At 43.7% G+C, this 11571-nt stretch overlaps 1 protein-coding gene across 2 annotated transcripts; it reads left to right on the top strand.

Moving 5' to 3' along the window:
* Positions 1-227: 227 nt before the first annotated feature.
* Positions 228-11190, top strand: UBFD1 (ubiquitin family domain containing 1). 2 transcript variants are annotated; one of them, XM_055805952.1, is made up of 7 exons: positions 228-349; positions 512-778; positions 855-1063; positions 2254-2319; positions 2528-2633; positions 5057-5139; positions 6399-11190. In XM_055805952.1, exons 1-7 carry the CDS (start codon positions 319-321, stop codon positions 6507-6509), a joined length of 873 nt encoding a protein of 290 aa, XP_055661927.1. In that variant the 5' UTR covers positions 228-318; the 3' UTR covers positions 6510-11190. The 2 variants fall into 2 exon arrangements, with proteins under 2 accessions (XP_055661927.1, XP_055661925.1); XM_055805950.1 differs by lacking the exon at positions 6399-11190 and adding an exon at positions 6086-6389.
* The last annotated feature ends 381 nt before the right edge of the window (positions 11191-11571 follow it).

Genomic DNA, 11571 nt, shown 5'->3' with positions numbered 1-11571 from the left:
GCGGGCGGGGGGCGGGGTGGAGCGCAGGCCCCGCCCTCTGCTCCTCCCGCCAGGCGGGGCTGGCCGCCGCCACGGGCGCCGGCAGCGCGGGGCCGCAGCGCACGGAGAGCCGGGAGGCGGGCCTGGAGGCGGGCCCGGAGGAGGGCCCGGACGCCCCTGCCCGCAGCCCCGGGCGGTGCAGGCTGAGGGGGCGCGGCCTGCGGGGCCCGCACCGCCCAGCGGGCCGCGCGAGGGGCGGGGCTACGGGAGCCGGCGCGGCTCATTAGGAGGCGGCGGGCGTTTCCCGGCGTGCCCCGCGGCAGATTGTACACAATCATCATGGCCGCCGCCGCCTCCGCCGCTGCCGATGGTAGGAGCCCGCGGTGCCGGCGGCGGGGGGCGGTGGGGGGACGGGGAGGAGGCCCCGGGCGGCGGGGCGGCGCTGCGGGGCCGGGGCGGGGCGGGCCGGGGCCGGGGCTGGGGCCGGGGCCGGGCCCCGCCGGCTGGGCTGTACCTGTGTGCTCGCCCGCAGGTGCCGAGGAGCCGGGCATGGCGGCGGAGCCGCAGGAGCTGCCGCTGGGCTGCGGCGGAGAGGGCGGTGCGGCGGCGGCGGGGCGGCCTCCGGAGGGCGAGGAGCGCCGGGAGCCCCCGCGGGCGTCCGTCAGCAACGGCGGCGAGGCGGAGGGCGGGAAGGAGCTGGTGGAGCTGAAGGTGATCTGGAACAAGAACAAGTACGACGTGAGGTGTTGCCTGGACAGCACGGGGGCCGAGCTGAAGCAGAAGATCCACTCGCTGACAGGTGTGTGGGGCTGCCGCCGCCTCGGCCCGCTCTGCCGCGGCCCCCCCGGAGCCTAACCCTTCTTCTTGCCCCCTAGGCCTCCCGCCGGCCATGCAGAAAGTTATGTTCAAGGGACTTCTACCTGAGGAGAAAACGTTGCGGGAAATTAAAGTAACAAACGGAGCGAAAATAATGGTTGTTGGCTCTACCATCAACGATGTTTTAGCGGTAAATACACCCAAAGAAGCTGCTCAACAGGAGGTCAAAGCAGAGGAAAATAAGAAGGAACCGCTCTGCAGACAAAAGGTTACAAATACCTAGATAATTCCTGGCGCAGGGGGAGCTGTCGGATCTGCGCATTCCCTTGTAACGCCCCGCAGCCCCCTTTGGGTCCTGTTCCTTCTCGAAGCGGGCTGGGGTTTCATTTCTCACGGCTGAGCGATAGAAGGGCTCTGTGCAGGGGAGTTCTAGCAGCAGGAAAATGTTTTGCTTAGTGGAGGCTGAGGCTTTGTGAGACACCACTTGTGCTGGTGCCAGGCACAGCCTGGCATTTCAGATGAGAAATAGTAACTAGTAGAAAGATTTTGCAGTTGTCAGCTCAAACACTGTCTAGATTAATCCTGTATAAAAAATAACTTTTATTGGCATGAAAGCATTTGATCTCTAAAAACTGCCTTAGAAACAAACACTAAGAGAGCAGTTCCTTCAGCTGTCCCAGTGCTGATGGGAACGTGGATGTTGAATATTCCTCTCGCATCTTGAAGTGCTGCCTCCGAATAGGAAGTGAAGTACACTGCAGTGAGTCTTTATTTGGTGGCAGTGCTGCAGTGTTGTGGGGCTGATAAATGATTGTCAGCTCAAGGTATAACCAGCCCCGTACCTTCCTTGAAATAAATATGATTAAAATATTTGTGCCTTGTTGAACTGCAAACTTTATGAAACATGCTTTTGTTTTGCTATAATTTATCATAGTTCATGTTCACTGTAAGTTCCGTCATTGCTTAAAGGTACTCGGCAACTTACAAGCTGTGATCATGGTTTTCTTAGTTGCTACTGTTCTAATCTATTCTGGCTTGTTGCTGTGTTGTGATACGTTGTGCTGTCAAATGTGGACGGTTTTCTGCCATTCACTGGATGTAACATTTCACTGTTAAAACTGTCTTGCTGAATGCCAACTATGGAATTCAGCATGTACAATATTAAACTGGGACTCGGGATTCCTTCTTTTTTTTAATAGATACATGTTTATGTATACTCTGGAAGGGATGTTGCCTTTGTGTTATATCACAGTTTTATTCATTTATATAATTTCTTATGACTGTTATAGAAAGCGTTTGGATAACTTTGAAAATTAACTGTTTTCTGTGTGATAAATGACTGAACAGTCCTTAACTGTCTCTTAGTGCTATCGAGGTATGTTCAAGGGTGGAGCTGCAAGTAAATTTAAAAGCTCTGTTGTGTTCCTGTAAATTCTAATTTCTGATTTTATATTGTAGCAACACAGAAAAGTATTGGATAAAGGAAAACCTGATGATGTGATGCCTTCTGTTAAAGGTGTTCAAGTAAGTAAATAAGTACGTGAGACATTGTCATAACCAGAAAAGAGGGAGTTGTTTGTGGTTTGAGACCTTTCTTTGCTGGTTCAATCGTTCTTTGCTGTCTTAGCAGAAAACCGGAAAAATGGATTGTCCCTGTACTTAAAAAGTTAAGAGAATATAGCTTTTCCTGTTAAAGTCCTTCAGTGTGACTTACTGTGTTGCCTCTTTGTAGGAGCGCCTACCGACAGTGCCGTTATCTGGCATGTACAACAAGTCAGGCGGGAAAGTACGATTGACCTTTAAACTTGAGCAAGACCAGCTATGGATTGGTACAAAAGGTGAGCAACTCTAAAACTCTGAGGTGAATCATTGGTAACTGGGCTGTAAGTGAATGGATTGACTAAATTGTGTGTAGGGAATAATGTTGGTATTGCAATACTTCAAAACTAAGTCTTGCTTCCTCTTTTCAAATGCCGTTCTCCCAAATCATTGAATATTACTTGATGTTTTACTTCTGTTCCTGAAAAACTTGAGTTCAGTTGTGCCAGAAGACTGTGTTCTGAACTGCTATTCATAGCTCCAAATGTAAATTACAATGTTTGGCATTTCTAGCATATCTCAAAAGCACTTTATAAACATTGATTTGATGCCAGCATTGCATTGAGGCGGCTCAATGACTTGGCTGAGACTCGAAAGGGAGTGTTCGAACTGGGATTAAAACTAGGAGTGCTGGCATCTCTGTCTTTGTCTGTCCTTCCAACCAAAATTAGTTGGGTGTCCTGTTTCAGTGATGTACAACTGCAGAAACTATGGCATGTGTTGCTGTGCAGAGGAATCAGTTTACGGTCTTGAGTGGTGCCAGGAGGAGCTGAAAGTGCTGTGGTGATAACGTGCATTGCTGAGGACATCTCGGATAACCCCCTGCCTCCAAAGGAAGCTGTGCTCCTTTGGTTTCACTAGGATGGGGCAACATTACAGTGATGAGCAAGAGTAATAGAAGTGCTTGCTCCCTGTCCCAGTAGAGTAACCTAATTGGGTGGCAATAGTAGCTTTGGATGGCACCTCCAGCTGCCACGTTATTTCCAAAGTAAGCAGAAATCTCAGAGGTTTTTGACTTTTCCTTTGTAGGACAGACTTGACTGCAAAGACTTTTCTGGCTTTAAAACCTCTGTTGGTACCAGTTGCAGTGATTTTTCTCCTGGGCTAAGTGATGGAACAAGACATTGGGATTTTTTCCCACTATAGGTTGGGCAGGCAGATCTTTTTGCTACTGGTAATGTGTTCTAAATACATGCTTAGTATTCAGGTAATTAATCTTATTCCTTCACCTTCTAGATGAGTTTCAAGCATAGTATTTCTGAAGTGTTCTAGATTAGTGTTTCTTAAGCTGTGAAATTAGATGACTACAAGAAGAATCGGCCTTTCATGTAACCTGTTTTCCTACTTGCCAGAACTAGCAGCAGCGTGCTTCCTCTGGGGAATGGTTGTAATTGCTGGCTGTTGTTGAGGAAAAACTCATTCCTGCTCTGAGAAATTCATGGCAGATGCCAGCACGTAAGGGCCAGAACAGAACCAACTGGGCATTAACAGAGTTTTTCACTTACTGGTCCTGGAAAGTTGAAACTTCACACTTTCCTTCACACAGCCTCCCTGTGTTTCACAGATCGCTTTGTACATTTGGTAGCCTAAGGTTTGGTATAGGTAGATGTTTCTCAGCTGCTCTGTGTTGTTTTCGTAGAGGCATTGGTAATATGAATTTGTCTGTTGCTGAGGTACTGTGAAGAGTAATTGATTTGCAGGATACTAACTGAGTGCAAAGTAAGATTTTACTCAATGAATGAGTGTTGTGAGTCTGAGTGGTGTGGATAGGAGTCAGCTTAGTTACAGCGCTGAGGTAAAGATTATTTGTCTTGGCATCGCTAAGTTTTTCTCCCTGTGTGCCTTTTTTAGGTAGGTGCTTTGTTTTGGTTTTTTTTTTTAGGTAACACAGATTAGTTAGACACTGAACTATGAGTTCGTTAGATGTTTTTGCTTTATTGAATGTTTATGGTTCTCTCTGTCTTACATCCAAGAAGATAATTTTAGGCTGACACTGAAAGCTGGAACTGAAAGGAAGGATCTTGGAGTTAAGTCTTCAGAAAGAAGTGAGGACAGAACTGAGACAGGAAAAGTCTGCCGTGAACCATATATTTTGTCATTCTTGTTGGTTACCTCTGGCTGGCTGATGTTACTCTGTCATGTAATTGTAGTCATCTCCTTTTGTTTTGGTTTCTCTTTTTGTTTCCTTCCCTATTTACTCATTATTTCCTCCCTGTGCTTTTATAGTAACAGTTGAACACTGCCTCAGGGTAAAACCAGGACTAGGCTTTCAAAGAGTTAGTCAGCCTGTCTTCATTCAGCTTTCAGCCTTGTCATTTCTGTAGAACTTAGTATAACCATTGGTAGTCAGTCCTGAATATTCTTACGTCTGGACCAGCTTTCACTATGGTGAGTAATCCTGCTGGTCCAACTGGAGTTTCTCATGGGGAAACATCAGATAAAGCCAGGGTTTTTCCATCCCTCCATTTAGGCCTGAATCAGGTGCTGTGGAATGTGGTAACGTGGAAGACGCGCTTCTTGGTAGCAGGTATCCAAAGTTCACCCAAAGCAGAGACTGCTGACATGAGGGGCTTTTGAAAGTAATGGAGGTGGTATTTGAAATTAATATGAAATATTGCTTCCTCGTGTATCAGAAATAATGCTTTGATCAATTTTAACGTAGAGAGAACAGAAAAGTTACCCATGGGGTCCATTAAAAATGTGGTGAGTGAACCTATTGAAGGACATGAGGATTATCACATGATGGTAAGTAACATCTCTACTTTAATAATATCTAGTGTAATTACTTCATGCAAATATACAAAAGTAAGGCTTTTAAAATGGAGCAAGTTGGAGACAAGCAGTAATACCAGCGTAATGTTGTGGAAGATTGGAATGTGGACATAGTCTGCTGTCACAGTGTAAATATTTTAGGTAGCCTAATGAGTATCTGCTACTGTGTGGAAATCTGGGCTGTTTTCACACAAACATGAAGTGCTTAAGCGTTCTTTTTTATCTTGTCTTGCAACAGTGTTAACACAGTAAAAACTCAATACAGCTCATGATTTCTTAATGTTAGTGGTGTTTTCCTGTATCTAGTTTGATTTCTAGTTTCTTCTGTATTTATATAAACAACAGGCCTTGCTGGAGGTTAAAAAAACATTGTGATTTGATGCTGTAACTTTTTTTTTCCCCTCTTTGATTTTCTGAAAAACTGGTATTTGGTCTAGAAAAGTAACACATTTAAGAAGAGAGCTGTACTAATTCTACTGAACTTTGGGCTGTTTTTTAATTGACGGGGTTTTTTGAGGTTGCACTTCCCAAAGTATAGTAACAAACTTCTAATGTTGAAGTAAGTTCCTTACATAAATCTGTTTCCTTCTTTAGGGGAGGAAAGGGGAAACTTTATACCTTAAAATTGTCTGCAGGAAGGTGCTGATCTAATCTTAGCTCAAATACATGGGTGATCAAAAATCCAGTAAGAAAGTGTCCTCTTCAGAATATGCTACAATAAACTCTTATCCTAAAGCAAGGGTTGAGGTCATTGACATGCCATGGTGCTCCTCTCCCATGTATATTGACAAGCTGAGAATAAGACATGGTGTCTAAATATAAAATTCTGTGAAATTTTATGACTATGAAAAACATGGTCATTGTCTCATTTAGTTCCTGTCTGGCTTCTCAACTCTGTGCCTTCTGGTCATTTCTTTAGAGACTGAGTTATGCTTCAGATTCTGTCTTCCAGAATAATTTCCTCATCTTCTTGAAACTGACCAAGAGTTTTCGTTGCTGCTATCATACCATAAAAGGAAAGAGCTCATCATTTTAATTGGTACTTTGCAGTTCTTGTTCCTCTAAGGAATGCTTTTTTAATTGCTTATCAAATAACTAGTGTGCACCAAGTGTTTGCAGGAGGCAGTAGGTGTAACAGACTTGCCTGATTTTTGTAGTGGATAAGCTGTCTGTCCACTGCTATAAGCTGTTCTGTTTCCCATTTGTAAATGTTGTCATTTTTGACTTTGCAGGCATTTCAGCTGGGCCCAACAGAAGCATCTTACTACTGGGTCTATTGGGTACCAACTCAATACGTTGATGCAATCAAAGACACGGTGCTGGGAAAGTGGCAGTATTTTTGAAAGCACGCTCACCTCTGGCACAGGAAAATGACACAAAGCTAAGGACACTGCTGGGAGAGGCCTCCAACATCCCTGGATGTGATAGTCCTGGAACTTATTAATAAAATATGATAAACGAGGCATTGATGGAAGCCAGAGGTGATGTTCTTTCACCATTAGTTTACTTTTAACTTAAAAATTTCACCATCCCTTTTCTGCAGTCAGCTTCAACCATATTTAAAGCAAATACAATGGAAATCAATAAATCTTAATTCACAAATTATTGTGTGTAATACAGTTAAATCTGCTGAGAGTTGATCTTCCAATTTAGTTTTAAAAGAAAAATATTACAATGTATTATTGAGGATTTTTTACATGGTTTGAACAAAAATATTTTCATAATCTTTCAGTTACAAGCGTTAGACTTAATTTAGTTACTTGGTTGTGACTGAGAATTTCAGAAACAGTTTTTTAAAAATAAACTTTAAACAGTATGCAAAATTGATGTTTAGTAAGCCATATTCTGCCGGCCCTTTTTATTTCAGGTTTGATTCTTTGGTAGCAAAAGTAATTTTTTTTTTTTTTTTTTTTAACCCAAAGATGCCCTGCGCTTCTTTTTTTTCTTTGCTTTTTTTTTTCCCAGTACTAGCAACTCTGGGTTGGTACTCTGTGTAGCATGTTTGGAGCAGATGAATACCACTGTGGATGTTTTGTAATGGCAATGGGCCCAGTGCTGCTTATTGTCCCCTTTCATGCCAACTTAGTTGTTTTCCTCCCACCTGCATACCTCTCTGCTCCTGTTCTGCCTCCTGCCCTGGAGTGCTACATTTTAGGAGCATTTTCTTGATCATGCATGTTGCAGTCCAGAATCGTTTTGCAGCTGTTGCAATGACACTTACCTGTTTGACTAAAAAAACCCCAACTCTTGAGTGCGCTGCATAATGCTGTCTGGCATGAGTGGGGTAAAGCAGTGACACAGATCTCGCAAAGGGAGTGAACCAAAGAGACCTTCCTGCCTTGCTTGGGGGTGGGGGGAGCGGGAAAGAGAGAAGCTCAGGTGCTGGTTTGGATCCTGAATAACCGCAGTAGTCTCTTGGGACCTGGATTTGAAAATTTATAGTGATCTTATTCAGTGACTCTTACCAAATTTAGAATATCCAGCAACCGACCTTTTGAAATTTATATCACCTTTCAGCTTTTCTCTTGCTCAAGTTTACAGGAAGTTCTTGCATCTTGTCCTGTCTGAAATAATGCTCCTTGCCTTTGGTTTGTGGCGTTCTGTGTGTCATCTCAGCAATTTACGTGCCATTTATCTCAGGTTTCTGAATGGACCTTGCAGTCCTGAAAAGGTGCACACCCTTAACAGATTGTATTGTGCAGTCAGACTGAATCAGTCTTGCTCTGTGTTAAACCTGCATCTAACAGATCGCTGTTCTTTTTTTAACACTGCAGGCTTGATGTTGCTCAATGCAAGTAGCTCAACATTTTGTAAAACTCATGGAGAAACAGCCTTTTAGGAACAGCTGATCTTAATACACTCCATGTCCATTTTTCACTCTCCTTGAAACAGCCCGGTTGAAACTCAGCAGGTGCAAATTCCCAAATGAGTATTTATTTTATTTCTATTTTGTTTTGAGAGACTGGGAAAAGCATTCACTTTATGGTATGTGTTAAGATTACTTCTTTACCTGTAGACTCCTGATAGCAGCGTAAGCAGCTTTTGTTTTGTATTTTCAGTTAGAACATTCATGCAATATGAATTTTAAAGGTGTTTCATATCCTACATATAAACTAGTGATGTGCTTGTTACTCTTGTAGCTTGAGATATTTTCTTTCTGTATACAAGCCAACAGCAGTGTGTCTTGACATAAATGCATTGAGAGAGGAGCTCTGTGCAGCAGTGCTGCGCCAGCTCCCTCGAACAGCCCCCTTCCAACGCTCGATGTGAGCGAGTGCAGGTAGCAGAGTTGGTGTGAGTTAATCGGAGATAACGTTACAAATTAAATGCAGCTATTGCACTTCTTCATTTCTAATTGCCAGTCCTGATGTTAAGGGTTAAATTTAAAATTTGGTACCTGGTGGAGAGCACACATGCTACAGTATAAAGAAAATAAGTGACAATAGCTTTTTTTCTATCACTTGGGGTCAGCTTTGCACTCGCTATCTTGTTGGTTCTGTGATTATCAGCTCCCACTTGCTACTTGACTTGCTTGGACCTGTCCGTACATCTGTTCATATTCAGTTTTCTTTTCCTATTCTTTCATCTGCTTGCTCCTTGAGAGGGCACATGTCTTAGTTCCAGCTCCTCCCCAGTGTTCCTGTGGCTTCTGTGCTCGATGCAGTGACGCGGGTGAGTACGCTCTGCTGCTGGTGCTGCGAGAGGGCTGATGCTGCATCTGCCGCTGCTGAGGCAAGAAGGGCACCTTGGGCGTGGGGTGCAGGGCGGTGTTTAACATTCCTCTCTGGCTCCTTTCCTGAAGGCACGATTACTCTGCATCCTGTGCCAGGTACAATCGATCATCTCAAAAGAAACTGAATATAAAAACCGTTGGTTACAAAGCAATTTTGAACATGGAGAATGAAATACTATAAGAAAATGTGATCCTACTTAGGTGCTTCTTTTCAAGTTGGTTTTGATTTGAAATAAGAAATTGTTTCACTTCTTTGTTCTATGTGCAACGTTTGAATTTAAAATACAGGAAAATGATACTTAAAATGCTTTAAGTGGTGTTTGTTGGCTAAATGTAGTAGGTTTCTTGGGAGTTCTTTGAAATGTATATTCCAATTGAACTTTAGCAGCACCACTCTCAAGATCCTTTCTCTTCTGGAGTGACGTGGAGCTTTGTGTCTTCTGGTACCTACTGATTTTTACAAGGCAATTATTGACATTAACAGCTAAGAGAAAAAAATCTCTTTAGTTGGATAGTGTCATAGCTTGCTTAACTGGGGAGCTGTTTGCTAGCCTCTCTTGACTTTTGGATTTTACTCTCTGATTACTGTGATCGTCTCCAGGGCAGATTCAGCGTAACAAATGGTGCTGTGGAGGAATTTGGCAGGTAGTCCTCTGTAAGACACAAGGGTTGTGAGTAAAGTGCAAATATAATCAGTATTTTGAGTTGGCTGTAAAGATTATTTGAAATCCAACGTGTAATCTTCTGTAGGAAGTGTATGTAATATATGGCGATTCTTGCGCGGAAGTTTATTTTGGTTAAATTACAGTTTAACAATGTCTGTTCAATGCAGATCAGCTCCCTGTTGTATATATGCATAATTCCCCATGAGCATCTTGGGGTATGATTCTTTACAAAGATGTATTAAGTGCTTTGCTGGGTTTAATGAGGGATTAAAGCATCTGTAAAGCAAATCTGGATTTCCCCAGAGCAAAGCCACTGTTTCCCACACGGTGCTGGTGGCTGTGCCCAGCGCCCAGGCAGTCTCCCTCCTTGCTGCCGTCCTGCCAGGGAAGGGGTCCTGCTGCTGTCCCCGGGCTCTCCCTGTGCCGTTCAGTGGCATTGAATGTTGCAGCTTCACCTGCCATCCCTTTCCCTTCTCCATGCCCAGCACTGGGGGTGTCTTCTCTCCTTGTCCTGAGTTCAGTATTTCTTCCTTTGCTGTGCATCCCAAGCATAAACAGTTCCTGGATTAGCATTGCATTAGGAATGCAAAAGTACATCACTAAACTTTGTTTGGGTTTGAACAGAGACTGTATCTTCCATGAAAATCTTGTACTACCCGCAAGGTTTTTGTATCAAGTTTAAATCATTACTTTCCATTAATGACAGTGTTTGAGAAATGCGTAACTAAAATAACAAATGTTACGATGGAAGAGAAGAAATGGTCTAAATTCAAAGAACTAGATAAGAAACTGTTAACAGGCAATACGTCATACCTGGTAACACACGCACACAACTGCTCGATTTTGTACTTGACACCATTAGTTGCTTCTTCATACTTTAAGGGCCAAAGAGAAACAATTCCCTTGCAGTGACGCTGTCGAGGTGCCATACTGTGGCGGTCTGTTCCGTGCGCTCCCTTCCCGATCATGGTGTTGCCGTACAGCCCTGGGGATGCAGCTGGCAGGCACAGGTGCAGCGTGCACTCCCTGCTCCGGTCGCTCGCTGTGCTGGCTCCGTGCAGCAAGGTTTGTTTCCAGACTTTCCTTCTTTTGTTTACTTTTTTCTTCCTCTGTAATGTGATTTTTTTTTTTTTTCCAGTGGAACTGTTTTCATTCTAAGTTTTGTACTCCAGCCTTTTGCTGCCTGTTAGGATTAGGTTGTTAGCATCTTGTTTTGTCAATTAATGTCCTCGTCGCTGGGGGGAGGGAGGAGGGGGACCAGGAGAGCTGTAACAAGTCTTGTATGAAGCGTATGGCCATTTTACCTTCTAGCCAAGGATTCGCTTTCTGTGGGTCATGGAAGTTCACTATGTCTAATCCATATTCTAAGCAATTCACTTTGGTTTTATATTAAAAAAAGAAAAAAGTCTTAGATATTTGTGTCCACTGCAGGTTTATTTTAAATGGAATATGTAAGTACCATGTATTATGGTATTTTTAAATAACCTATTGCCTATTTCAGGGGAGGGGGAGATGACAAATATCTAGTCTTAGATTTGCACTGCTGGATTTTTTAAGTGTAACCTTGACTGGTTATCCTATTGTTTTATTCTGTAAGATTAGTCTTATGAATTAAAGTTTGATAATATTTCTGTGTTTTGTTTCAACATTCTGTACCTTGTAAGATACCTCCTGCTGCATAAACAACGCTAGCAAATGGTTTGCAGTTAGTTTCTTTGTCAAAAGACAGATGCAGGCAGAAATGCATGGGAATCCATGCTCCTCGTCATGCCTGATGCCATCGGTGCCTTTCTCCCAGGGTGGGATTGGGGTGTCCTGCTGCTATATGCCACTTGATGCAAAAAGGCTGTGAACTACAGGACGATTCTTGAGCAACCTGTCCAAAACCAGGGTTTAATCTTGTTCTGAACTGTACATGTCATGCTGAGCATGCTCAGCTCGGAGTTACACGTGGAAGCAGCTTGTTGCCCTGAGTCGTGTCAGGAGCTGGGGGTGGCAGCGGGCTGG

Source organism: Falco peregrinus, chromosome 5 (assembly GCF_023634155.1).
Source record: "Falco peregrinus isolate bFalPer1 chromosome 5, bFalPer1.pri, whole genome shotgun sequence".
In the NCBI taxonomy this organism is placed as follows: domain Eukaryota; kingdom Metazoa; phylum Chordata; class Aves; order Falconiformes; family Falconidae; genus Falco; species Falco peregrinus.
Note: the sequence above shows the minus strand (reverse complement) of the source record. Positions and strands in the feature narration are given on the sequence as shown.